This window comes from Rutilus rutilus (genome assembly GCF_951802725.1).
Source record: "Rutilus rutilus genome assembly, chromosome: 19".
In the NCBI taxonomy this organism is placed as follows: Eukaryota; Metazoa; Chordata; class Actinopteri; order Cypriniformes; family Leuciscidae; genus Rutilus; species Rutilus rutilus.
Genome location: NC_140232.1, coordinates 10,308,743 through 10,334,433, shown reverse-complemented (window position 1 = coordinate 10,334,433; position 25,691 = coordinate 10,308,743). Strand labels below are relative to the sequence as shown.

At 39.0% G+C, this 25,691-nt stretch overlaps 1 protein-coding gene across 3 annotated transcripts in view; it reads left to right on the top strand.

Moving 5' to 3' along the window:
• adam9a (ADAM metallopeptidase domain 9a) overlaps positions 1-25,691 on the top strand; it is a 65,008-nt gene that overhangs the window by 27,215 nt on the left and 12,102 nt on the right. For all 3 annotated transcript variants that reach the window (XM_084388413.1, XM_084388411.1, XM_084388412.1), the window contains 12 exons: positions 10,455-10,531; positions 13,460-13,679; positions 15,350-15,415; positions 15,677-15,748; positions 16,177-16,346; positions 17,054-17,135; positions 17,271-17,404; positions 17,486-17,657; positions 20,810-20,902; positions 21,307-21,502; positions 22,403-22,508; positions 25,366-25,549. In XM_084388413.1, the coding sequence (XP_084244539.1) occupies positions 10,455-10,531; positions 13,460-13,679; positions 15,350-15,415; positions 15,677-15,748; positions 16,177-16,346; positions 17,054-17,135; positions 17,271-17,404; positions 17,486-17,657; positions 20,810-20,902; positions 21,307-21,502; positions 22,403-22,508; positions 25,366-25,549 (1,572 nt within the window). The remainder of the gene's footprint in view (positions 1-10,454; positions 10,532-13,459; positions 13,680-15,349; positions 15,416-15,676; positions 15,749-16,176; positions 16,347-17,053; positions 17,136-17,270; positions 17,405-17,485; positions 17,658-20,809; positions 20,903-21,306; positions 21,503-22,402; positions 22,509-25,365; positions 25,550-25,691) is intronic.

Sequence of the window (25,691 nt, the reverse complement as noted above, 5' to 3'; positions counted from 1 at the left end):
AGTATTGAGTATTCACCATGGTAACTGTCGTTTCAATATTAACCCCAAAATGCCACTTTATTTTCACTTTGTGTTATTTTTTTATATTTTTAAATGACTGTGGTGGCTCATACCAACATTGTATTAACAAAAGCTAGTTTGGGACTGCTATTTAATAGCTTTAGCATAGGCCTAATGTTTATTTCTTAGTAGTCTTTACTATTAGTCATACTCTTACAATTTATGTGTATGTTAAGTAAAGGGGGACAGTGTGTGTGTTCACAATTTTTAAGTAAACATGTATAATATTATGCCTATATATATATATATATATATATATATATATATATATATATATATATATATTCATATTCATAAATATATTCAATGTAAATTGTGATAATCGTAATTAATAATCGCAATTACAATTTCAAGGGAATAATCGGCAATTATGATTTTTGTCATAATCGTGCAGCCCTAACTGGATGGATTTTTATCATTATATGATGGTTGTGTACAGGCACTGCCAACACACATTTCAGTGCAATCAACTTGTAAAAGTGCATGTACCATTATATGACCCCTTTTTGGAAATGTTCTGAAATGCCTTGTAGTTTGATCTTTAGTGAAATGCTGATCTGAGACTGTAGTGATATGAAAGTCTGATAACAGTTCCTTGTTACAGAACAGGAAACAGCTGCATATTATTGCCTTGTCATACACTTTACATCTTTCCTCACGATCAAAAAAGTTGGTGTAAGCAGTGTCAAGTAAAAAAAAAAAGAAAAAAAAAAGTGTGTTTAAGTGAAGTGCGTTTCTACCGTCAAAACTGAATTTCATAAATACTGACTGTTCTAATAAATAAACCAATAGTCTTTCCCTTAAACTCACACCAGTGTTTTGAGGCATTGTTGCTGCAAATGTTATGCTGGTTGTCATGTTGAAACAAACAGGGTGAAGGTTTTTTTTTTTTTTTTTTGCACCACAGAGACAACTTAAACAACTTAAAGTTGTTTAAACTTTCCAGAGAAAATAACCTACTAATGATTTATTTATAGGATTTTCTGTTTAACAAACAAGGCATAAAAAAAAAAAAAAAAACTAACACATAACTTAAGGCGAGACATGGCAGGCAAAAACATGTTTGTTTTTTTTCACTGGTCAATTTTGAGATTTGGGGATATTTGTCTTCAATAACATGTCTTCTTTCAGACTTGTGGTGAAAAAAAGTCAGAAATACACATTTAGGTCTTTATTTACTACACTTGTCTGTTTGCGTCTGTAGATTTCTCATAAATTCTACAAAAGTTGGTGTTCCAAATCATCCCGCTGCTCCGTGATCGCTGTCTGCACCCTGTCATCATATACACCTTAGAAAGCTCTCTCTTTCCTGTACAATGCTGTCAGATCCAAATATGGTAATTTCCTTTTTTATCAGCAACCAATCATGAAAGTAAAAGGGGGGATTTAGGCCTAACTCTAAATGCGCAATCTCATTGGCTGATATAAATCTTTGAAGCCCGTTTTCTCAAAATGACTTTTCTCTCATACTCCAAGTCCGAAATCTCCACTTCAGTAGCACCTATACACCAAACTTTCCAGTCTTGTACCTAGTTATATTATGAAGACATTTAGGATTTGAAAATATAATATCCTAGCCTGATTTATAGCCTATAACATTTTATTCCAAAAAAGATGGTGAAAATCCATTTTTTAAGGCTATAGACAGTATATTCTGATTTACAGGATAACTAAAGTAAATATCCATAAATCCCTCTGTAATTTTTTTTTCCCATCTGATATGTGAACACAATGAAAAAATAATTGTGAACCTGGCTTTATCCAATACTCAGATTTTAAACATTAAATTACAGAAAACTTGTAATACATTTTTTTCTCATCTTAATGTAGGTAATCAACTGGGAAAGTTTCATGGTGATATCTGCTAGTTAAAAATGTTACCCTATTCACCTGTAGTGTCTTGCCTTAAAGCAGGATGAGAATAAAGCAGTTCAAATGTGATAGTGCTTTTTTCTCTCATATCTTGAAATTGCGAATAATTGTGAACAACCAATTCATGTACAGTGGTCAGCTACATCTGTTTTCCATTCTAGCTGATAGACATTATAGGCGGCTGCATATATGGAAAAAAAAAAACACCTAACCCTAAAAAAAATTCTAACAAAAGGTTTCTCAGCTGTTTTTTGTAGTATTAGGTGTCCTTAATAACATACTAAAAGTTTACCAAAGTTTGACCACTAGAACGGTGTAATTTTAAAGATGGCGTCCAAGATAGGCAGGAAGCCCTTAAAATGTCCTAACTACTTCATTATTTGACCTAGCCAAGTAATCTTGGTGCCTAACTCCATGTTTTCTAGGTCTATGAATCTATTGGACTTGTCTAAATTGCACTGACATGATTACATACTTATGGAATACATAATTTCGTGAGATTACTGTAAGGTTTTATCTTTGTTTGGGGTGAACCAGAGATGTAAACGTTTTAGCCAATGTCATGTAACTCCTACTCAGTACGTGTTTTGGATACATGCCCTTTTTTTGCTAAAACACAGACTTGACATTCAATGTAAAAGTTATTGCACCCAAAAGTAACTTAAATTGGAGTTGTATAACTTTGATCATAAACAACTCAACTTAGCCCAAACAGAGACGTGTGTGAACCCTCTAAAATGGTCAATCATTTCAATTTGAATAAGATAATACATATGTAATGCATATAATTATAAAGGTGGCAGAATACTAAACCTCAGGTTAAACCTCAGGTTTATACTAAACCTCAGGTAAAATTCAGGTAAACCTTCAGACTTGAACCGCGGTTTCTTCAGCCGCTACTTCCTCGTCCTAAAGAAGGATGGGGTCTGCGCCCCAATTTGGACCTGCGTCGTCTGAATTTTTCCCTTTACAAAGGGAAGTTCAAGATGCTGACGTTGAAAACTATCCTGGCGCAGATTCGAACAGGGGACTGGTTCGTCACTGTGGACCTGAAGGACGCCAACACTAGGCAAAATGATATGAGTAAGTAGAAATATGCAATTACTTAAAGGAAATTGTACTTATTTTTCGCATAAATATGCTTGTAACCAATTGCTTTAATATATAATTGTACTTGTAATCACTTATCCATCTTGCAAATATGCTAATTAGAATATTACATGGCCCAAACATGTAGCAGGCACCAGTATTTCTGGTCTAGGAGGAATACAAAGGAGTAATGGTCATTTTATGGACCCGACAGCCGCCATTTTGAAAATGAGGCCTTTCTTGGAGTCAAACTTTGTTTTTAAGTACATATGATACTACTGTAAACCACTGAGAAACCTTTTGTTAGAATTTTTTTGAGGTCAAGCCATGTTTGCAGCTGACTATTATGTTTTGTAAAAGACTGAGACCGATTTCTAGAATTCAGTTTATGAGGAAATAGCGTGAGAGTGAATTTGTGAGGTTATTTTGAAGAATTTTGTGGCTGGGGACCCTTGTGAATTTTTTAAATATTTTTTTTATTATTATTATTGAAAAAGAATATACCGGTTAGCCTTAACCCCCGCTTTCGAAAAAATCCCAAGAAATGGCATACCCAAACTAAAACAGATACAGTTTATGATAGAGTTCTCAACGGGTCGGGTCGGCCCGACAAACCCGACGGGACCTGCGGGTTCGGGCCGGGTTCGGGTCGAAAATATAATCAAATGACTCGGGTCGGGTCGGACCTCGGGCTTAATCTTTTCCGCTCAGTAAAAAAAAAAAAAAAAAAAACATTTATTAATCAACGCTGCTGTTCACCGTAAAGAAAGTCTGGCTGCTGCGTAACGTGCATCATGGAGAGGGGCGGGGGCAGACCTGACGTCGCTGCGTGCGCGGCTGCGCGCCTTTATAGCCTGGAGAAGAAGATGGAGTTGGTGAGAAGTAAACTTGCCGCAGGTGAATTCACCGTCGCTACTACAGCCTATTTATATTAGTGATGGGAAGTTCGGATCATTTTACTGACTCTCTTGTTCGATCTCGTTCATCAAAATGAACTAATCTTTTTTCGAGTCATTTCGTTCATTTAAGGGGCTTTAAATGTTATACTTTTAACAGGCAAATTCCCCCAACACATCCACCTACGCAGTCTTGATCATATTCTGAATTAAGAAATCATTATAATGCAGTCAAAAATAATTTACAGGGAACATAAAAAATTACTTTAACTTCCGAGTCTTTCGTTCATTTGTCACGTGACAGTTCATGAACGACTCATCACTAATTTATATATTTAAAGTTTATTGTTTCAGTTGTTTGTATTGTTAAAAGGCGTGAACATTAAAGGTTGATTTGAATTCCCATCTGCTGGTCATGATAATACGTGTATGAGAGAAAAAAAAAAATCCGACGCGGCGTCGGGCTGCGGGCCGGGTTCGGGCAGATAATTCATGTTTATGTGTCGGGTTACATCGGGTCCGGGCTTTAAAAGCCATGGGCCGGGTCGGGTCGGGTTGTAATTTTCAGGCCCGTTGAGAACTCTAGTTTATGAACCCTTTAAAAGCATAAGTATGGTCTCATTTGACAGCAGACACATGGCAGTGTGAAAATATTAGTTATAAATAGCTTTACAAATTTTGTAGTTATTAGAAATGTATTTTTACGAAATATCTTTATGAAAATAAAATTAAAGTTGGCATTGTTTTAATCTAGAATTGCACTGCAGCTAAAGCCACATGTCTGACCATGTTATATTTCAAATCTGAAGATAAGTCTAAAACTCAGAATTGTATTAAATGTTTTTTAAGACCATGTCTGTGGATTTTATTTTTAGAAGACTCAAAAATGCTAACAGATGTTTGTCATTTTCTAAGCATCCATTTAGTCTATTGTCTCTATTGTTTTGTGATGCAAACTGCCCCATTCAGTTTCAGTCTTCCTTGCACACATTCACACCTCTCTGGCCTGGTTATTGTTCTAAATATTATTTTCTTTTGTCTTCATTATAATTAGTAACGACTTTCTATTCACATTGTTTTAATCCCTCATTTCTTTAATCAAACTTCTCACTTCACATTCTTTGAAACTGTATCAAATGCCCTTCATGAGAGAAAAATAAACATTTCAATGAGCTTCACTATTCAAGATTATTAATAAAAATAACCTATTTGCTCAGCTAGGTGGCAGGTGCATCTTAGGACTTGCTAGCATGTTAGCTTAGCACACGATCAATACATGACAATTTATGAGATTAAAATCATGTTTTTGCTCCAAACTTACTTTATAACGCAAGTTGAGTGTTTTAAATGACTTTCTGTGATCTAATGTGACTTCGGATTAAAAAAATATAACTTTTATAGTATTCTGCTCAATGATAAAGGTTATGTCAATTCGCATTGCATTATAAATATGATCTATGATTATGGAAATACCCGACATGGCTTGAAGAACACAGATAAATCATATATCGTTGCAATCGTGTGTTTATTGGCTCCAAAATGTCTTTATCTGCATGTTACAGCGATCTCTGGAAGCCTTGTTTATGTAAAGGATTTGCTGGAGTGTCACATGATATGGCTGTTCAACACAAGTCTCTAGTTTGTGGACTAAACGTGCATAGAGCGCCCTTCAGTTTTTAGCATGAATGAATTACCGTACATTAGAGTGTCCAGTGGCACTGCACAGTCAAAGCACCGCATTTTGCGTAAAAAAAATTATAAATATGACTCCTCTCTTAGAAATGTGCACACTTTTGAACTAAAAACCCTGAGAGATGTTGTTGTAAGTGCTTTCATGATGACCGTACAGGAGTTTTTTTTGAATAGGAGCGGCTGATGGTCATAATTCATATTAAAGGTATCGACTCCTTTTTTCATTTTCCTGACACAAATTAAGACATAACTGCCACTATAAGATTTTCAGAATAAAATAGTCAAATACAGGTCAAATACTGAAGCTTGAGAACTTTTTAATGATGTATATTTTGTCGAGGTAATAACAATCGTTTACATTAAAACTTTGAATTATATAAACAAAGAATGATTCAGTGCGTCGTGGTCCTCGTGAAGCTTAAGAGGTAACAAACTAAATGTAATTTAATGTAAAAGTTCATTGCAATTAATTTAAAATGTATAGTTTAAATTGATATGAAATGCAATTAGCTCAACTTTAGTGTTTTTTGACCCACTTAAATAGGGCATATTTATATGTAATTTCTTAAATACTTCTATTATCTTTGAAATATGGTTAAAGTGTACTACTGATTATACTTACAAACAATTATGGTAAACTGAAATATACTGTGATATAATGTCATTTCTTTTGAAACTTGTGTATCTTTTAAATATATTTGTATTTACACATTTGTAATGATTAAGTAGCAATTAAATGTAATATTGAATAATACACTACAGTTAAAATTATAATGAAGTACTTTACATGTGCTTTACTATGTTAGTCAACACCAAAATAAGTGAATTTTAAAGATTATAAATAATTATGTGAAATGTACATTTAACTTCACATTATGACTTTTTAAAAGTGTACTTAAGTGTGTTAAATTTAGGGTCCTATTTTAATTATCTAAGCGCATGGTCTAAAGTGCACTTAGGGTGTGTCCGAATCTTTTGCTAGTTTAACGACGGGAAAAATGGTCGGCGCGCCCAGCGCATGGTCTAAAAGCCTATTATCTTAATGAGGAATGGGTGTGTTTTGGGCGTAACGTGCAAAAAAAAAAAAACAATCAGAGTTTCATCTCCCATTCCCTTTAAAAGCCAGTTGCACTCGCGCCATAGCGGATTCACTATTTACATGGGGGAATTTTCGAGTGGAAAGACTGAACGCTTCTCCAGAGAGCAAACGGATCTGCTCACGCGAAAGGTTAAGCCGGATTCCACCATATCTTTATGTACACAATAGTAATCTTTTACATTGTAATCCTTTTATTTTTTATATTTGGCATGTTTGTGTGCTGCTGCCCTGTGTGTGTAATAAGAAGAGTGTACGCGCGTTGTAGACCAGCCTATAGGGGCACATTACTAACGCGCTCTTTAAATAAATAAAATAAATATTGTGCCATTGACTTTAGACCAGGTTTCAGTCGGTCAATGGCGCAGTCTATTCAAGTTGCCTCAAAATAGCAATGCGCCAACAATGCGCCCGAACACACCTTGTTGTCAGACCATCACAAGGGCGCACAAATGGGCGCAAATGCATTTGCTATTTAAACAACGTGGCGCAGGACGTGAAAATTATAACTGCGTTGGGCTGAAACTAGCAAAAACAACTTGGCACTGGCACTGCATTGTGCCAGGTGTATGATAGGGCCCATTGTCATGAAAGTGTACTCTATATTTAAGTGTCTTTTTTTTTATTATATTGTCTGCAAGTAGTTTTTAAAAAATATATATACTTATAAGATTCTCTACAAGTGCACATTCAATACAGTTAAGCAAGGCTATTTTTTACAAAGGGATATAAATAGTTTAGATTTAGGAGAATCATCCATTCAGAAAGCAGCGGCTGGGAATCAGCGTGTCATCCAACCAGCCCTCACTTGTGTATGATGTCCAATGGGATTTCTACAGGATGTGTTTTCCGATTCCCATTACGTCATACATACACACCATTAGTCAATAAAAAGTGCTGTTTGAAAGCCTACATGCTGGGTCAAATGAGCCGTTACTGAGTATTTGCAAAAAGTATAAGGGTAACTAGCTGCATAAGGTGGACTAGGTTTTTTTTCTCTTATAAATACACACACACACACACATGAGAACAAAGCTATTTACTGGTTAACTCTAATCACTATCATGGCATTAAGCTGGAAAACAAAGGAATAGGTCTTAATGATGTAGAGAATGACACACCAACTAAATGAAAGAAAAGAGAGGAGAATTGGCATCCCAAAGCACAATGCCTAGAAACCAACTACAGTTACAAATCACGACTACAGACACTGTGTACCTCCAGCTATTCCAAATGGCATGTTTAGAATTATCATTACCAATATTTTATATTTCCAAAAGTAAATGTGAGTGGTTGCATTCCCACACAACATTTTTTGGTACAGGTGTGTGGTGAATGGTTGTCAGGGTGTTGCTAATGCCTAGTTCACACTACACAACTTTAAACGTCGGCAGATCGCTGTGCTGTTCAGACTACATGACTTGCTCTGGAGTCTTGAAGTCGTTGTGGTGTTCAGACTATGTGACACTACGTAAATCTTCTGCAACAGGGGCTTACACACTACAGGAGCTGACAACAAGTCTTGGCGCATTCCAATGGCAAATGGACGGCGGGACAAAATTGTTGGTATATATATATATATATATATAGTTGAGCACCGTCATTAGAACTCTATAACCGCAAAAAAACGTGTTATTAAAATATTTTTAAATTTCTATCTTTTCTATTATAGAGAATGTTTAAATACTAATTAAAAACAATTGTTGACAGTCTGTGTTATTATTGGTCTATATGTTTCCAACTGTAATTGATTCTTTCAATCATTTGAGATAGAAATAAAAGCTATGACTATGATATAGTGATGTGCCATCATTATGAGATTTATTAAACAAATGAAAAACATTTCCAATAATAAACATTAGCAATAAACATTTGCAATAATAAACAATATCATTACCGATAACTGATCGTGCAGTTTAATTACCCCTTGACTGGCCCCAAACATGTTTGATAAAAGAAACATATACAGTGTGTATATATGATGTGTATTACATTTTAGCTCAAAAACAATTGTAATAAAAGATAGGATCATAAGATGCTATATTGGGTTTTTACCACTTAATGAAGTTTTGTTTTGTAAATCGTGAGACATGATTTTTACCACTTTGCTTTGTAGAAATAATTTATTTAAAACGAATTTCGTTTTGTACAAATTGTATCTTAATTTTAATAAATGTTTCATCAACCAATTGCATGTAGGCCTATTTATAAAATAAAAAGGAAATAGGCAATATAATAACCGATGAGGTATGTCATTTGACTCACGTCATAACCGTCACACCAATTCTGAAACCGGCACACGCACACCCCATATATATATATATATATATATATATATATATAGGCCTATATTGTTTGTGCAATGATCTGTTTAGAACCCCGAAAGAAAAAAAAGAGAAAAAAAAAAGAATATGGGTGAACGGATGGATAAGCACACGCGGGCAGCAGGGATTGTCTGTCAGATAGAGATTTGGAAGTGAGTAAAACATTATAATGAAAAAGCAGCTGCCTGTTGTGGTTTGGCAACGATGGTTACAAATACAAAGGGCTTTTGTATTATCATAACAAGATGATCATTGGCTGTTGCTCGTCGCGACACGTGACACCACAGGCTATCGAGTCGGCCGACAATTCCAGATATTTGGCATGCTAGATATTTTTCTGGCGTCGGCGACGCGTCGGCGATGTGTCAGCGAGGGGTTTTGATGCGTCGTTAAGTATTTCACACTCAAAGATTGGCGAGCGCGGATCACCCGCAGATTTGCACGCGATTACAGCCTGACCTGTCACGAGCTCGTTAACTTGCAAATCGGGCTTAAATCGGGCTTAAAATCATGTAGTGTGAACTAGGCTCAACTTAGGCTGAACTAAGTGGTTGCAAAGTTCTTCTGAGTGGTTTGGGGGATTTTATTATTAACTTTTTATTTGTCTCTTGGATGCCAGTTGTTGTCAGTGTTGTTGTTTTTTTTTTGTATATTTATATAGCATTTGTCACATTCTCACACCACACAGACTCTTGGTTTCAGTCAGTACTGTTTTTCCTTAGTTTGTTGTCATGGACACTCATTAGCTTCAGCAGCTTATTTGCATTTAAAGATACACACACAAAATAGCGTGTTTTTGCTTCCACCCAAAAAGGAGCATTTTGGGCATGGTATAATAAATGATCTTTGTAGGATTTTGAGCTGAAACTTCACAGAAACATTCTGGGGACACCTAATGCTTATATTGCATCTTGTAAAAAGGGGAATTAGGTCCCATTAAAGAAAAAATATTTTACTCACAAAAAAGCTTGGCATACAGTAACTAGAAAAATGTATATTCATAATAAAAATTCCCATTGAGTTACCAGATTTAATTCATTTACATGACTTTGCAGGTCTAGATATCACACTCATTTATCCAGGTTGTTCAAGACCATGGAAACCATGGCTCTTTAAAGAAAAAGAAACTGTTGTTGAGGGAGTGAATTAAAATAAGAAATGTCTTGATTTTTAGTTGCTTTGGCTTATTTTAATGTCTTGTTTCGTCTTATTTTAAATCATACTGAGGCCCCCTAGTGGAACCTACAGTAATGCTGTCAGACCCTCTTACTAGGTTTTGGTCCCTGACAAGCAAACACCGTGAGCTTAATTCAGGTTTAGAATGACAAGAATGTTGCTGTATGTTAGTCAAGTCTTTGAAATTACATTTTTGTTCTTGGTGGAATTTATTGTGGCTTCTTTCTCTCTCTCTCCGTTTTCCATCAGGGTCATTGTCATTACAGTGGTTACATAGAGGATGTGGAGGGCTCTTCTGCAGCACTCAGCCTGTGCTCTGGGTTAAGGTGAGATCACAGAAGCTTTAAATAAATAGAGGGCTGAAATGTTACATCTAAAGCGGACTGTAAAACCTTAACAGCTGCTTACACACATCAAAGATGTTTTGGCCTTAAGGTACATACTGTAATTCATTTTAGTAAAAAAAATAATAATAATAAAAAAAAAATTCTAAACATAAATACTTTTTCTGCCCCTGAAATTATTTTTCTTTTCTGCTCATGTATCCAAGGCCACACATGCAGCAAGAAAATATGACTCTCATAATCACAGTCTACTTGTCACAATCTAGTCAAATCCAAATTTTGGTTGGAATATGTAACTATATGTAAATATAAAGTTAACATTAGTCTTAAATGAAAAATCACCCCATCTATTTTCTAAATCCATGCTATTAATCCTATTATGAATAATTCATCCATTTAATTTGTATCCATCCATTTACATTTCTTTTTTTAATAATAATGTTTAATCAAAAAGTCATAACTCGATCTTCCAGTGAAACAGACTTCTCCCTGGTGATGTATGCTGGATTTTTCATTTAGTCCACTTAAAACCCGCCCCTTTTCTCACAATTAACTGCAAGTGTTGAAAAGGGATCCCTTGTCATTATATACAGGGTTCCCATAATCCGGAAAACCTAGAAATTATTTTTCTTCAAAACTTCCTTTATAGTCCGGTTCACTCAACATTGTGTCATTGTGTAGCTGACGCTTAGGGGGAACACCTTTCTCCGAACATACCGAAGCCTTACTAAATGACGCCAGTGTAAGTACATTTAAACGCACAAAATAGAGGTGGGCACCTCCGCTATAAAGGGTGGTGCTGACCGTCATTGCCTCAGAATCATTCTGCTTCAGATAGCTGCCTTCACCAATCAAAGTTGGCCACGTCTTAGTAGAGGACAACACTCTACCAGTTGCTCTCCTACAGCATTTTGGTGACTGCACAGCCTTTAAGCACAATGGCATGGAAAGAATGCCTCTCCTGTACTCAGTGATCCTCCTGATGTGCATGAATGATGTGTATTCTGCCTGGGTCACGCCCACTTTACTTACTGCAGCGTAATGATAGTCAAGACCCTTTACCTCTGAAATGCCCTGATCATGGGCGATGCTCAGGTTCTTCTGCGTCCCGCTGCCCCTGAGCCGCAAAGAAAAAAAAGCAATGGCAGCCCAAGGCCAGAGGTGATGAATCTGATGATGAACTCACGCCGGCTCAGTGCCCATGCTCGCCAGAGCCCCCAGTAACCTTTTCTTAAAGGTGCAGTATGTGATTTCTGAGAATTGTTGTTGAACATTTTTGATATTTGAAATCAACCCAAACAAACACACCACTCCCTTCATTGCTTCACCCCCGAAATGCATGAACACATTGCATTGCGCAAGAATGGATGTTTCTTTATCATAGCTGAAGTGAAAAATAAAGTGATGATGACAAATGAATTGAAAATGAACATAGAAAGATGAACATACAGTACACAAGAGGATACACGCAAGAGTTCGTTGTTAGTTGCCAGTAGCACACCAGCTCCAGAAAAACAATGACACTCCCCTAGTGAAAAAATATATATACTTAAGCACAATTTATTTGTATGTACTTTAGTATAACTAAATGTATTTGTGGCACACTATAAATTCGTATACTTTAACTTAACTTTTATCTAATTGTGTACTAAATGCATTTTAGTTGTTCAAAAACAGTGCTGAAGTTCAACTTAGATTGTATTAAAGATACTTGTTTGTGCTAAAGGGAACTATTCCAAGTATACTTAATAAAATTAATCATCACTGAATTCATTTAAGCTGGACTATGATGCTATCTTCTAGATCTGCTTTACTGTGGAAACAAACTGTTAAATTATTTTCCTGTTATCACTGTAAAGCTGCTTTGAAACAATCTGTATTGTAAAAAGCGCTATATAAATTAAGGCTGCATGAGGCATTTACATGAAATTGCACCTAAACCGATCTGGCTTATCGCGATTATGAAATTGCAAAGGCTTGTCATTGATGTACGGCTCTGTAAACGCTGCTCCATCTGAAAGCACTGTGAGTTTGAGTCACTTATAACGTCCATTTGAAAAAGCAACACGCATCAAACATCTTTCCAAACATGAGAAGCATTTATAACCTCTTGTCCAACAAAAGACAACATTTAATAACATGCTTTTACTCCAAACTCACTTCAAAACGACAGTTGAGCATCCTTCTGTGAGATGATGTGGCTTCTTACACAGAATAAGGCAGTCGTGTGTTTATTAGTCATGTTTAATCAATCAAAACGTTTCAATCTTCTGTTTATTCAGCTACAGATAGTATGATGCCCGATAGGGATTGCCTGGAGTGATGTGCGTTATCGTACTTCTGTGACAGGGCATATTTGGCGTGTGAGCGCCTTCTGGCATTCAGATGGAGCAGCATTTACTATCGATCAGCCGCACTGCACTGACAAGCTGCGCATGAAATAATTGCAGGCTTTACCAAATCGTGTGCGGTTTCATTGTGATTAATTGTGCAGCCCTAATGTAAATAAAGATGGACTTGATTTAAGTACACTTTAAATATACTCTTGTATTTAAGTTTTGAAATGCAGAATTCACTCAGCATAAACTTCAGATGTAATTTGGTGACAATACAATTGCAATTCATTTACACTGTAAGAGTGTTGAACATACAATAATATTATACTGATAGCAAACTGAGGTCATTCTATCCTTTTACTTTTAGTGATTTTAAAACGCATAGCAATTGCATTCCAGGTTCTTGAAGTGTGATAATGACATCAGTATTGTGTGCTACACATACAATAAAGTAATCTTTATAAATAATAGCACAACTTAAGAATTTGCTATTGAAGTTTCTAGTAGGTTTCAAAAGCTCTTCTTGTCAAAATCTGTTATATGTTTATAAGTGTGTGATATGTATTTACCTTAGGGGTGTTCTCTACACGGAGGGCACCAGTTTCGGTATTGAACCATTGGAAGGTTCCTCCAGTGATGAGCACTTGGTGTATCGATTGGAGGATGTAAAGACTGAACCTCTCACCTGTGGAACGCCTCACTTTCATAACCATGATGATGAAGCTTCACCAAGGAAACCCACAGACAGCCATGTCCACAACATCACCTTTGGTCATAGCAGCCATCTAATCAGGGTGAGTCACTCCAAATCCAATAATGACACGAGCAATTGCACAAGCTTTAGAACACAGATAATTAACAATGAATGTTGGACTGCATGACGAAAGTGTGTATGTGCATGTATGTTACAGTAGCATACTTGTGCATGATGGTGTATGTTTATTTTCAAGTGTTTAAACATTATACACTGTCATAATTTGATTTAGTAGTATTAGAAGTCATTGCATATGGAAACATAGATAAAGTTCTCAAGGTGAATGCATACCTAGGGGTCAAAATAACAAAGAATCAAGTCAGGAATCTTGGTGTGATTTTTGGAGTCAGACCTTAGTTTTAGTAGTCATGTAAATGCAATTAAATCAGCATTCTATCATCTCAAAAATATTGCAAGAATTAGATGCTTTGTTTCCAGTGAAAACTTAGAGAAACTTGTTCATGCTTTTATTACCAGCAGGGTGGACTATTGTAATGGACTACTCACTGGCGTTACCAAAAAAATAATAAGTAAGACAGCTGCAGCTCATACATAACGCTGCTGCCAGGATTCTAAGCAGAACCAGAAAATATTAACATATTACACCAGTCCTCGGGTCCTTGCACTGGCTTCCAGTTGCGTTTAGAATATAAACCTAACAGAGCACTCAGACCATTAGGATCAAGTCAGTTAGAAATACCAAGGGTTTACTCAAAGCACGGCGAGTCCGCTTTATAGTTATTATGCCAGCCGCAGCTGGAATCAGCTTCCAGAAGAGATCAGATGTGCTCCAACAGTAGTCACATTCAAATCCAGACCCAAATCACATTTATTTAGCTGTGCATTTACTGAATGAGCACTGTGTATTTTTGGTTAGGGCTGTCTGGTTATAAGTGTTGAGAGATTTGGGAAGTGAGACAGTGAGTTTACGTATGCACTCAGACGTTCTTATGCACTTTAAATAACCATTGTGTATGAAATGTGCCATATAAATAAACTTGCCTTGCCTTACTATTCTAGCATCTAAATCCCGACTGGAAATCCTTGCAGATTCCATTTCTCTCCAAGAAGGCACATAGTTGTGAGGATTCTGCCACTCTATCAAATAAATACCTAGGGTTTGTTTTCTTCTAAAATAGTGAAAAAGTAAGCAGATCTATCAGTTTTTAAGGCCTTTCTGTAGGTAGAAATATAATTCTTCCACCCAAAGCAAAATACCACTAGTTTTATTTTCTTCCAGCAAAACATAATTTTTAGCATTTCATTTAATTTATTACATTTTAAAGGCACTTATACACATTGCATTTTGTGATAATGTACACACCGTATGCATAGGTCTTTATATGTACTGTATGTGACAACATGGCTGCTTTTATGTTTCAGAAACAGGATGACTTGAAAGATCATATTTTATCACACAAAAAAAAAGTGAAAAGTCACACTCATTTAAAAAAAGTTAAATTCTGGTTCAATGCTCTTCTGTTCATAATTTTTAATCCACACTACAAACAATGGTTGATCATCATTAGATTGCTCACAACTGTCAACAGCTTCCAGTTAGCCTTGTGAACTGTATTAATATTATTATTATAGTTTTTTAATGGTATAATGATACAAATTTAATTTGTAAAGAAAAATCATAATAATAGTGATGCTAACTTTAGCAAACATAGCTGAAAATTACTCTAAATTCTTTGTCTTTCCAAACAGAAAAAGAGGGCAGTGCTGCACCAGACACACTATGTGGAACTGCTTCTGGTAGTGGATAATGAGAGAGTAAGTAGTGTAAATCTTGTACCATCTTCTCTTTTCTCATTGTCTGATATGTTACACAGCCCGCTCTTAAACTGAGAGCAGTTAGTGTAAGAGAATTAAATGGAAGTGTGGAGACATTTATTAAACATTTGGAGATATGTGGGATGAAAACGTGATCGCCCCTGCTTGGGTCATTAAAGCATCAATGTGAGAATTGTTCCATGTGAGAAGTGCCCAATTTCTGAAAGTCTTTCTTGTTTTTCTTTTTTCTCTTTTCTACAGTATAACTACAAAAACAAGAATCAAACAGCAGTTCTTGAGGAGATGGTTCAGATTGCTAACTATGTTGATAGTGTAAGTTATCTTGCATATTTTAAGGTGGATGCAAAGAATTCCTTTTATTCAATTCACATTTATTTGTCAAATATTAAAAATCATTATTTATATATCACTAAAACAGTGATTATTAAGAGGTCTAGGAAGCAAGGTGTTCGTTTTCTCTGTTACGCTGATGATACGCAGTTCTATATTTCTTTGTGCCCCGACAAAATTTACCAATTCACAAAAGTAACGGAATCCATAGCTGATATAAAAAATTGGATGACTAGTAATTTCCTACTACTTAATTCTGAAATTCTAATTATTAAAACAAAAAAAACTTTTTTTCTATTATCACTGTAAAGTTGTTTTGAAACAATCTGTATTTTGAAAAGTACTATATAAATGAAGGTGACTTGACTAGTGATTTTCTAACTTGATCTCTTTTTCCTGCTTCCCCTTAGATGTACATGACTCTGAATATTCGTATTGTGTTGGTGGGGCTGGATATCTGGTCTGTGCAGAACTTCATCAATATTGATGGCAGTGCTGGAGAGGTGCTGGGCCGCTTTACTCAATGGAGAGAGAAAGAACTAGTTCACCGCCGTCGTCATGACAGTGCACAGCTCATCCTGTACGTGCCTTTCTCTGTTACAATTTATATCAGATGTTAGAAGTGAGTCAGGAGAACATATATAATATAATCAATAAATTCATAGTAATATCACCCAAAGGGAGCTTGTACAGGGAATAAGGGATAAGGACCTAATACAAAGCCTTGCTACACACCATAATTTTGCCATTACAAGATCAGATTTCTCTTCATTTACATAAACAAAATGCTAATATCACAGTGGTTTTAATGAAGTGCACAAGGAAAATGATAGAGAACAAAAATAGTTTATAATAAAATAAACAAGAAACACTCAGGAGATCGTATGAGAACAAACTAACACAACCTTGTTAACTAAGACAATACTGGACAAGGGAACTAAGGAAACACAGGGCTTAAATACATGGAGAGGTCTGACATTACTCACATTACTTACATTCTATAAGCCTGTTAAAGTATGTAGATCTTTTGCAGTATTCAGGTCTTGCTCCTAGCTAGAAACAATGTCTTTCCAACCAACGTTCTCAATAAATTATCGGTGCCGAAAAGAGAAAGTTCTTGCATTGTAAAGTATATCTTTAAAATATCAAGAAAAATTCAGTTTTCCATTATGTGATATATATGATATATATGCCCACTTTATATTTATTGTTCTATGAATAATGACTTGCAGTTATGGCTACAGAAATTGCCTGCCTGCCTGATTCTCTTTTACTCTCTTTTCACAGAAAGAAAGGATTTGGTGGAACAGCAGGCATGGCTTTCGTTGGCACGGCTTGTTCCAGAAGTCATGGTGGTGGAATTAATGCGGTATGATATCTCTGATCCACTTCTCATATGCTACAGATACTCACACACACTGTTAGTCAGTGTCTGCTGAACAGTGACTTTCACCAGTATCTAAATCTCTGTCTTTGTATGTATATGTGTGCATTTTCCCCTCAGTTCACCAATAATAATGTGATGTCATTTTCCTCCATCGTGGCTCATGAGCTGGGTCATAATCTTGGGATGAACCATGATGATGGCCGAAACTGTAAATGCGATGTCACGCACTGCATTATGAACTCAGGGGCAACGTGAGTGTTTTTTGTGTATAGTTTGTTACAAATTTCAGTATGCTGTGAGATTTTTGTTTTGACCCGTTTTTTTGTCCTCAGTGGTTCTCGTAACTTTAGCAGCTGTAGTGCTGATGACTTTGAGAAGATGATCTTGAACTCAGGTGGCCGCTGTCTGCTGAACATACCACGGCCGGACGAGGCATACAGCGCCCCTTTCTGCGGGAACAAGCTGGTGGATGTGGGCGAAGAGTGTGACTGTGGATCAGAGGAAGTAAGTAGACTGATTACAGATCAGTTTAGAGCTGATCCTGATTTGACATTTCTAAAGAACGTGATAATTGTTGGCTGATTTAGTATCCAACTGTGCTGTTGAGCCAGTGATGTTAAAGGGGTCATATAATGGTACATGCACTTTTACAAGTTGATTGTACTGAAATGTGTGTTGGCAGTGCCTACACAACCATCATATAATGATAAAAATCCATCCAGGGTTTTTTTTTTATCTCCTTATATGTTTTCCCCTGCCTCAAATCGAGCCGTCTGACCGTGTGAAGTCACACGGTCGGACGCCCCTTTCCCAAGATTGTTAATTGACAGCAGCGTTTCAACACAGACCCACCCTGAGCGAGCTGTCATCATAGTCCGCCATAGTTTATACGCTGGAGCAGAATGGCGTCTAAGCGATTGTGGTGTTCTGTTCTTGGGTGTAATAACGAACACAACAGTCATTTTGATGTTCCTAAATCCGAACCGCTGAAGACGCAGTGGCTGAGTTTTGTTTTCGAAGGGAATATTCCCCACGATCAACGTCAATGCTTTCCTGACACCTGTACCTAACACTGCATAGATAACGTTACGCATCACTGACAAGCCTACATTTACAGAAAAAAAGTTTTTCATGACCATTAGCTGTAACCAGTGTGCGAAATACGGGGGGGTCCGGGCTCGATAATGTGCCAATATACTGGCCCATTTTGGGGGGAACTAATATTCAAGACTAGTCTTACATGTCACTGTTTATAACACGTTCATCCTTTGCTGGGACGCTTAAAAAAATATTGGGGGTTACATACAACATACATTAACAACAACTTAACATACATTAAGTATATACCCACTTCTCCAGGCACCACTACATCACTGAGCATTTCAGATTATCAAAAAGTGTAAGGTTTGTGTGTGTGTGTGTTCATGTAGGCTATAGACTGATTGTCTTGGCTTGCATCCATGAAATATTGTAATGTTATAGGCCTACTGCATATTGAGAAAATTTAGACCCCCCCCCCCCCGAATATTGACGGGTATTTCGCACACTGGCTGTAACGTATACATCAGCAAAACACATAGCGTTCATATCTCACTACTCTACCCTGCCAGTACATACAAAGATAGATCAAAGTGACTTTAATTAACCAACAATTCAGAAACGTCTCGAACGTCCTGTTCGAGCGTTAATTGTCAAACTTCTTCGGGGCCGTCATCTTGTTCCGGGTCCGACTCCGGTTCAAATTGATACAGTTGCACAGATGTGTCCTCAGAGACTCCCGCTGCCATTCTTTCTCCAAAATATACCCTCAACTGTTGTCAAGGCAACACTCCACGTGTGTTGTGTCAAAACGCCCCACAGAACAGAGGGGCTTGGTGAGCAAAGCTCATTATCATTTAAAGACACATGCACTTAAATGGCGTGCTGAAAACAGAGCTGTTTTTGACCAGGTAAAATGAGTGTTTTCTTACAATATTAGTTCGAATTTTTAATTAAAGTATATTACAAACTTTTCATTTAGACCCTAAAGAATCATATTAACTTGTAAATAGAATAACAAGCCCTTGACGAAGGTTGAGGGTCAATTTCAAAAGTAGCAGTCAGTATCTGGTGTGCTGCTTTAAGTACTATATTGCTCATCCTCATGGACTGAACCAGATTTGCAAGTTCTTGCTGTGAGATGTTACCCCACTCTTCCTCCAAGGCATTGGCCTCAAACACATCTGGGAGGACACATGCTTTGCCACCCACTGTAAGAGTGACCAGCTGTCTCCCTGCAGCACTGTCTTAGGTGTCTTACATTACTGACATTACAGTTTATTCATTGCTCTGGCCACATCCGCAGTCATCATGCCTCTCTGCTGCATGCCTATGGCATGTTCACTCAGGTGAGCAGGCACCCTAGGCATCTTTCTTCTGATGTTTTTCAGAGTCAGTAGGAAGGTCTCTTTAATATCCTAAGTTATTGTAATTGTGACCTTGATTGTCTACCCTCTGTAAACTGTTAGTGTCTTAAGGCCTGTTCCACAGGTGAATGTACAATGATTGTTTATGGTTCATTGAACAAGCATGAAAAACATTGTTTAAACCAGAGCATGTGAGCCGAGCGGTAATAATCCCTCTGGGCCGTAGAGAACCTTTTTGAAGATTCCTCTCTGCTCACTCAGTCCGCTCAGAATCTTTGAAACAAGCAATAGGTCTACGGTTATGAAGTTCAAATAAATGTTGAGTATAAAAGTTGTGAACCTACATAAATGCACAGTACTGTAGTTAAGAACGAAAAATTTGATCAAATTTAAAGGGAGAAACTGAGTTAGCAAAGATTATTTTTGTGATATACTCACAGCGAAGTTCTTTTTCGTTCTTTGCCTAGGGGTAAAAAGAAGTTTGAAATACCTTCGCAGCTGTTAGTGAACATCCCAAAGCCATTCACTCTGCTGAGAGTGGCGTTTAGATGAATATGTGAATGTGTGCTGTGCACTTTCCTCTCAATAACAAAATAAGCTAAAAATTGACACTGAACTAAAATGAAATCGGTGAGAAAACAGCAGTAAAGAAAGCATCTGATCATAGCAGATATGTTTGTGGATATGTTTGATTCAGCTCTGCAATTTAGCACTCACATTACATTTATTAATACCACTACAAAATATTGCTTTAAAGCATAGGTCTTCAACCCTGCTCCTTGGGACCCACTGTCCTGCTGTTTAGCTACAACCCTGATTAAACACACCTAAACCAGCTAATCTTTAGGGTTGTCTGAAAATACACAGGGCAGGTGAGCTGAAGCAGGTTGGAAGTAACCTTTGCTGGACAGTGGGTCCCCAGGGACAGGGTTGAATATCTAGGCTTTAAAGCCAAAAATATTAACTATAATTACAATCAGCAATACGTATAGTACAGAGAAATTTAATGTTGGAGCGGGATTTGAGTGAACTTTGTTTTACCAGGGGTCTGGCACAGAGCGTTACACTGCTCTGCTTCGCTCACATGCTGTGGTTTAAACCTATCCCGTAAAGCTTGTTTGGATTTTACCAAATCTTTTAAAATACAGTATCCTAAAAAAGGGATGTTTCTTTTTTTGCTCAGTTTGGTTTGTTGCATCCCTAATGAAGAATACCAAGAACTTCTGAAGGTTGATTATGTAAATGTTTCAGGAGTGTGTGAAGGACCCGTGCTGTGAGCCGAAAATGTGTAAGCTGAGGTCAGGTGCTCAGTGTGCGTACGGGGTCTGCTGCAAGAACTGCAGGGTAATTAAACCTTTTCTAACACTAGCTCTGCTCCTAAACTTGAGATGCAATGTTGTTGTTATTGTTAACTTAAAAATGATTTTTAATTAGAAAAGAGCTATACTATAATATAATACTATTATTTATATACTATACTATAATAGTAATAGTAATAGTAATAGTAATGAAACTAAAATAACATTGGCAAGATGCATGCCATGCTGGTTTATAAGATAACTTGTTTTGGCAATACATGTATTCTTCACGCAATGAGACAAAATTTGTCTAGTTCGGTCATATATATATTTTCCATTAAAGCATCAAACTTGTCACCAAGCAGCTCACTTGGACAGAGCTAATAGACAATATGCAGTTATACTTTTAGCTCACATGTTCTGATTAATTTATCTCTCTCTATCTGTCAGTTTTTACCTGGTGGCACCGAGTGCAGAAGCAGAACTGATGAATGTGATTTGGCAGAGTATTGTAACGGCACATCTGCCCTCTGTCAGAACGACGTCTACATACAGAACGGCCATCCATGCAAACAAGACCAGGCTTACTGCTACAACGGCCAGTGCCAGCACTATGACACCCAGTGTCAGGCCATATTTGGCACAAGTGAGTACACGATTTCGTACTTGTAGGGCTGGGTAATATAAGAATTAAGAATATTGTTTATCCAGTATTGATTAAAATAAAAGATATTCTGATATACATTTTTACTTTATTTTATTTATACTTATTACTTTATTTATACCTTTATTTTGCCCTGATCTAAGCATAAAAAACTAATTTCAAAATGATGTACATGAGCTGATCATGTACTAATATCATATATAGTATTTTACATTAAGTTGAAACAATAAATCAACATGAGGGGCTGATAGATATTATGTTTATGTAATTATATGGTATAACACCAATGTTATTTAGAAGTGTCAGAAAGTGTACATTCCAAATGACTTTCATACTTCCTGTTACCCTTAAATATTCTAGGCCATTTGAAATGCACAGATGGATAATAAACATACAGCAAAGCAGTATATTATCCAGTAATTTTGTAATTGGTTGTGTTGTGAACTTTTGCAGCATTTTTCTGTAATTGGTTCTGTTGTGATTATTTGTAGCAAGCTGTCAAACTGATGAAGATGGTGGTTTTTTTGTGTGTTTTTTTTTGCATTTGTTTTCTTCAGTTGCAGCGCATTAAGCTCTCTCTGCTACCATAGGTTTACTTTATCCAGCAGAGAAATTTAGTTTGCGTATCATCTGGCCATACAGCGGTGGGATGTTTTGATGTTCCGTTTTTCACACAGCGCGATGTGTTGTGGCTCACGCTATTCAATAACAATGATAGAATATGACAGAACTTGTGTTTTAAAGCTGAACAGACACTGAATAATTCACTAAAAACTGGCCACGAGTCACAAGTTTGTTTAGTTTTTGTTTAACTTAAAATAAAAGAGAAAATAGATGTGTATATTCTGTAAATGTAACCCATCTGTCTTTGCTTGTGTGTAGAGGCTAAAGCTGCTCCTGAGCTGTGTTTTAAGGATGTGAACTCTAAAGGTGATCGCTTTGGAAACTGTGGCTACCATTCCAGTGGATTTAAGAAGTGTGAAAGCAGGTACAGCACAAGATATACACCATTACAATTCAATTAAAATTCATACTCAGCAAATCCATCCATCCATCCATCTTCTTCCGCTTATCCGGGGCCGGGTCGCGGGGGCAGCAGTCTAAGCAGAGATGCCCAGACTTCCCTCTCCCTGGACCCTTCCTCCAGCTCTTCCGGGGGGAACCCGAGGCGTTCCCAGGCCAGCCGGGAGACATAGTCTCTCCAGCGTGTCCTAGGTCTTCCCCGGGGTCTCCTCCCAGTGGGACGCGCCCGGAACACCTTCCCGGGAAGGCGTCCAGGAAGCATCCGGAAAAGATGCCCGAGCCACCTCAGCTGACCCCTCTCGATGTGGAGGAGCAGCGGCTCTACCCTGAGCTCCTCCCGAGTGACCGAGCTTCTCACCCTATCTCTAAGCTCATTTTGGCCGCCTGTATCCGGGATCTTGTCCTTTCGGTCATGACCCAAAGCTCATGACCATAGGTGAGAGTAGGAACGTAGATTGACCGGTAAATCGAGAGCTTCGCCTTGCGGCTCAGCTCTTTCTTCACCACGACAGACCGGTACATCGACCGCATTACTGCAGAAGCTGCACCGATCCGTCTGTCAATATCCCGTTCCATCCTTCCCTCACTCGTGAACAAAACCCCAAGATACTTAAACTCCTCCACTTGAGGCAGGAACTCTCCACCAACCTGAAGTGAGCAAGCCACCCTTTTCCAACTGAGGACCATGGCCTCTGATTTGGAGGTGCTGATTCTCATCCCAGCCGCTTCACACTCGGCTGCAAACCGTCCCAGTGCATGCTGAAGGTCCTGGTTTGATGAGGCCAACACGACAACATCATCTGCAAAGAGCAGAGACGAAATCGTGTTCGTTCTCACACCAAACCTGACACCCTCCGGCCCCTGGCTGCGCCTAGAAATTCTGTCCATAAAAATTATGAACAGAACCGGCGACAAAGGGCAGCCCTGCCGGAGTCCAACATGCACCGGGAACAAGTCTGACTTACTGCCGGCAATGCGAACCAAGCTCCTGCTTCGGTCGTACAGGGACCGGACAGCCCTTAGTAAAGGACCCCGGACCCCATACTCCCGGAGCACCCTCCACAGGCCGCCGCGAGGGACACAGTCGAATGCCCTCTCCAAATCCACAAAGCACATGTGGACTGGTTGGGCAAACTCCCATGAACCCTCCAGCACCCTGTACAGGGTATAGAGCTGCTCCAGTGTTCCACGGCCTGGACGAAAACCACACTGTTCCTCCTGAATCCGAGGTTCTACTATCGGCCGTATTCTCCTCTCCAGTACCCTGGCATAGACTTTCCCAGGGAGGCTGAGAAGTGTGATCCCCCTATAGTTGGAACACACCCTCCGGTCCCCCTTCTTAAAAAGAGGGACCACCACCCCGGTCTGCCATCCCAGAGGCACTGTCCCAGACCGCCACGCGATGCTGCAGAGGCGTGTCAGCCAAGACAGCCCCACAACATCCAGAGACTTGAGGTACTCAGGGCGGATCTCATCCACCCCCGGTGCCTTGCCACCGAGGAGTTTCTTGACTACCTCGGTGACTTCAGCTTGGGTGATGGACGAGTCCACCTCTGAGCCCTCAGCCTCTGCTTCCTCAATGGAAGACGTGACGGCGGGATTGAGGAGATCCTCGAGGTATTCCTTCCACCGTCCAACGACATCCCCAGTTGAGGTCAACAGCTCCCCACCTCTACTGTAGACAGCGTTGGTAGGGCACTGCTTCCCTCTCCTGAGGCGCCGGACGGTTTGCCAGAATCTCTTCGAGGCCAGCCGATAGTCCTTCTCCATGGCCTCACCGAACTCCTCCCAGGCCCGAGTTTTTGCCTTCACAACCACCCAGGCTGCAGTTCGCTTGGCCTGCCGGTACCCGTCAGCTGCCTCAGGAGTCCCGCAAGCCAACCAGGCCCGATAGGACTCCTTCTTCAGCTTGACGGCATCCCTTACTTCCGGTGTCCACCACCGGGTTCGGGGATTGCCGCCTCGACAGGCACCGGAGACCTTACGGCCACAACTCCGAGTGGCCGTTTCGACAATGGAGGTGGAGAACATGGTCCACTCTGACTCAATATCTCCAGCCTCCCTCGGGATCCGGTCGAAGCTCCGCCGGAGGTGGGAGTTGAAGATCTCTCTGACAGGAGACTCAGCCAAACGTTCCCAGCAGACCCTCACAGTACGCTTGGGTCTGCCGAGTCTGTCCAGCTTCCTCCCTCGCCATCGGATCCAACTCACCACCAGGTGGTGTCAGTTGACAGCTCCGCCCCTCTCTTTACCCGAGTGTCCAAGACATACAGCCGCAGGTCAGATGAAACAACCACAAAGTCGATCATCGACCTACGGCCTAGGGTGTCCTGGTGCCACGTGCACTGATGGACACCCTTATGCTTGAACATGGTGTTCGTTATTGACAAACTGTAACTAGCACAGAAGTCCAATAACTCAACACCACTCGGGTTCAGAATAGGGGGGCCGTTCCTCCCAATCACGCCCCTCCAGGTGTCACTGTCGCTGCCAACGTGGGCATTGAAGTCCCCCAGTAGAACGACGGAGTCCCCAGTTGGAGCACTTTCCAGCACCCCTCCCAGAGACCGCAAGAAGGCCGGGTACTCTGCACTGCCGTTTGGCCCATAGGCACACACGACAGTGAGAGACCTATCCCCGACCCTAGGACCTGTTTGCCTTGGGAGACCCTACCAGGGGTATATAGCCCCGGACAACATAGCTCCTAGGGTCATTCGGGTACTCAAACCCCTCCACCACGTTAAGGTGGCAGTTCAAGGAGGGGCTCAGCAATTCAAATTCAGAAATTTTATAAAAACATACACACACTCTCATTCTTTCAGGAACGCCATGTGCGGGAAGCTACAGTGTGAGAACGTTCAATCGTCAGTCATATTTGGCATCAAGCCATCAATCATCCAGACCCCCATCGCCGGCACTACCTGCTGGGGCGTGGATTTCCTCCTGGGTTCTGATGTACCTGATCCCGGCATGGTCAACGAGGGCACAAAGTGTGAAGCTAATAAGGTGAAAGAGAAAAGGAACATTCAACATACAAAGTTTCTGCTTAAATTATGCACACAGATTGGCAAAATATGTGTGTTGAATTATTTAGCCACTTTCATGTATGTGCACATATTCTCAGGGATTCTGCGGGTCTTAAAAAAGT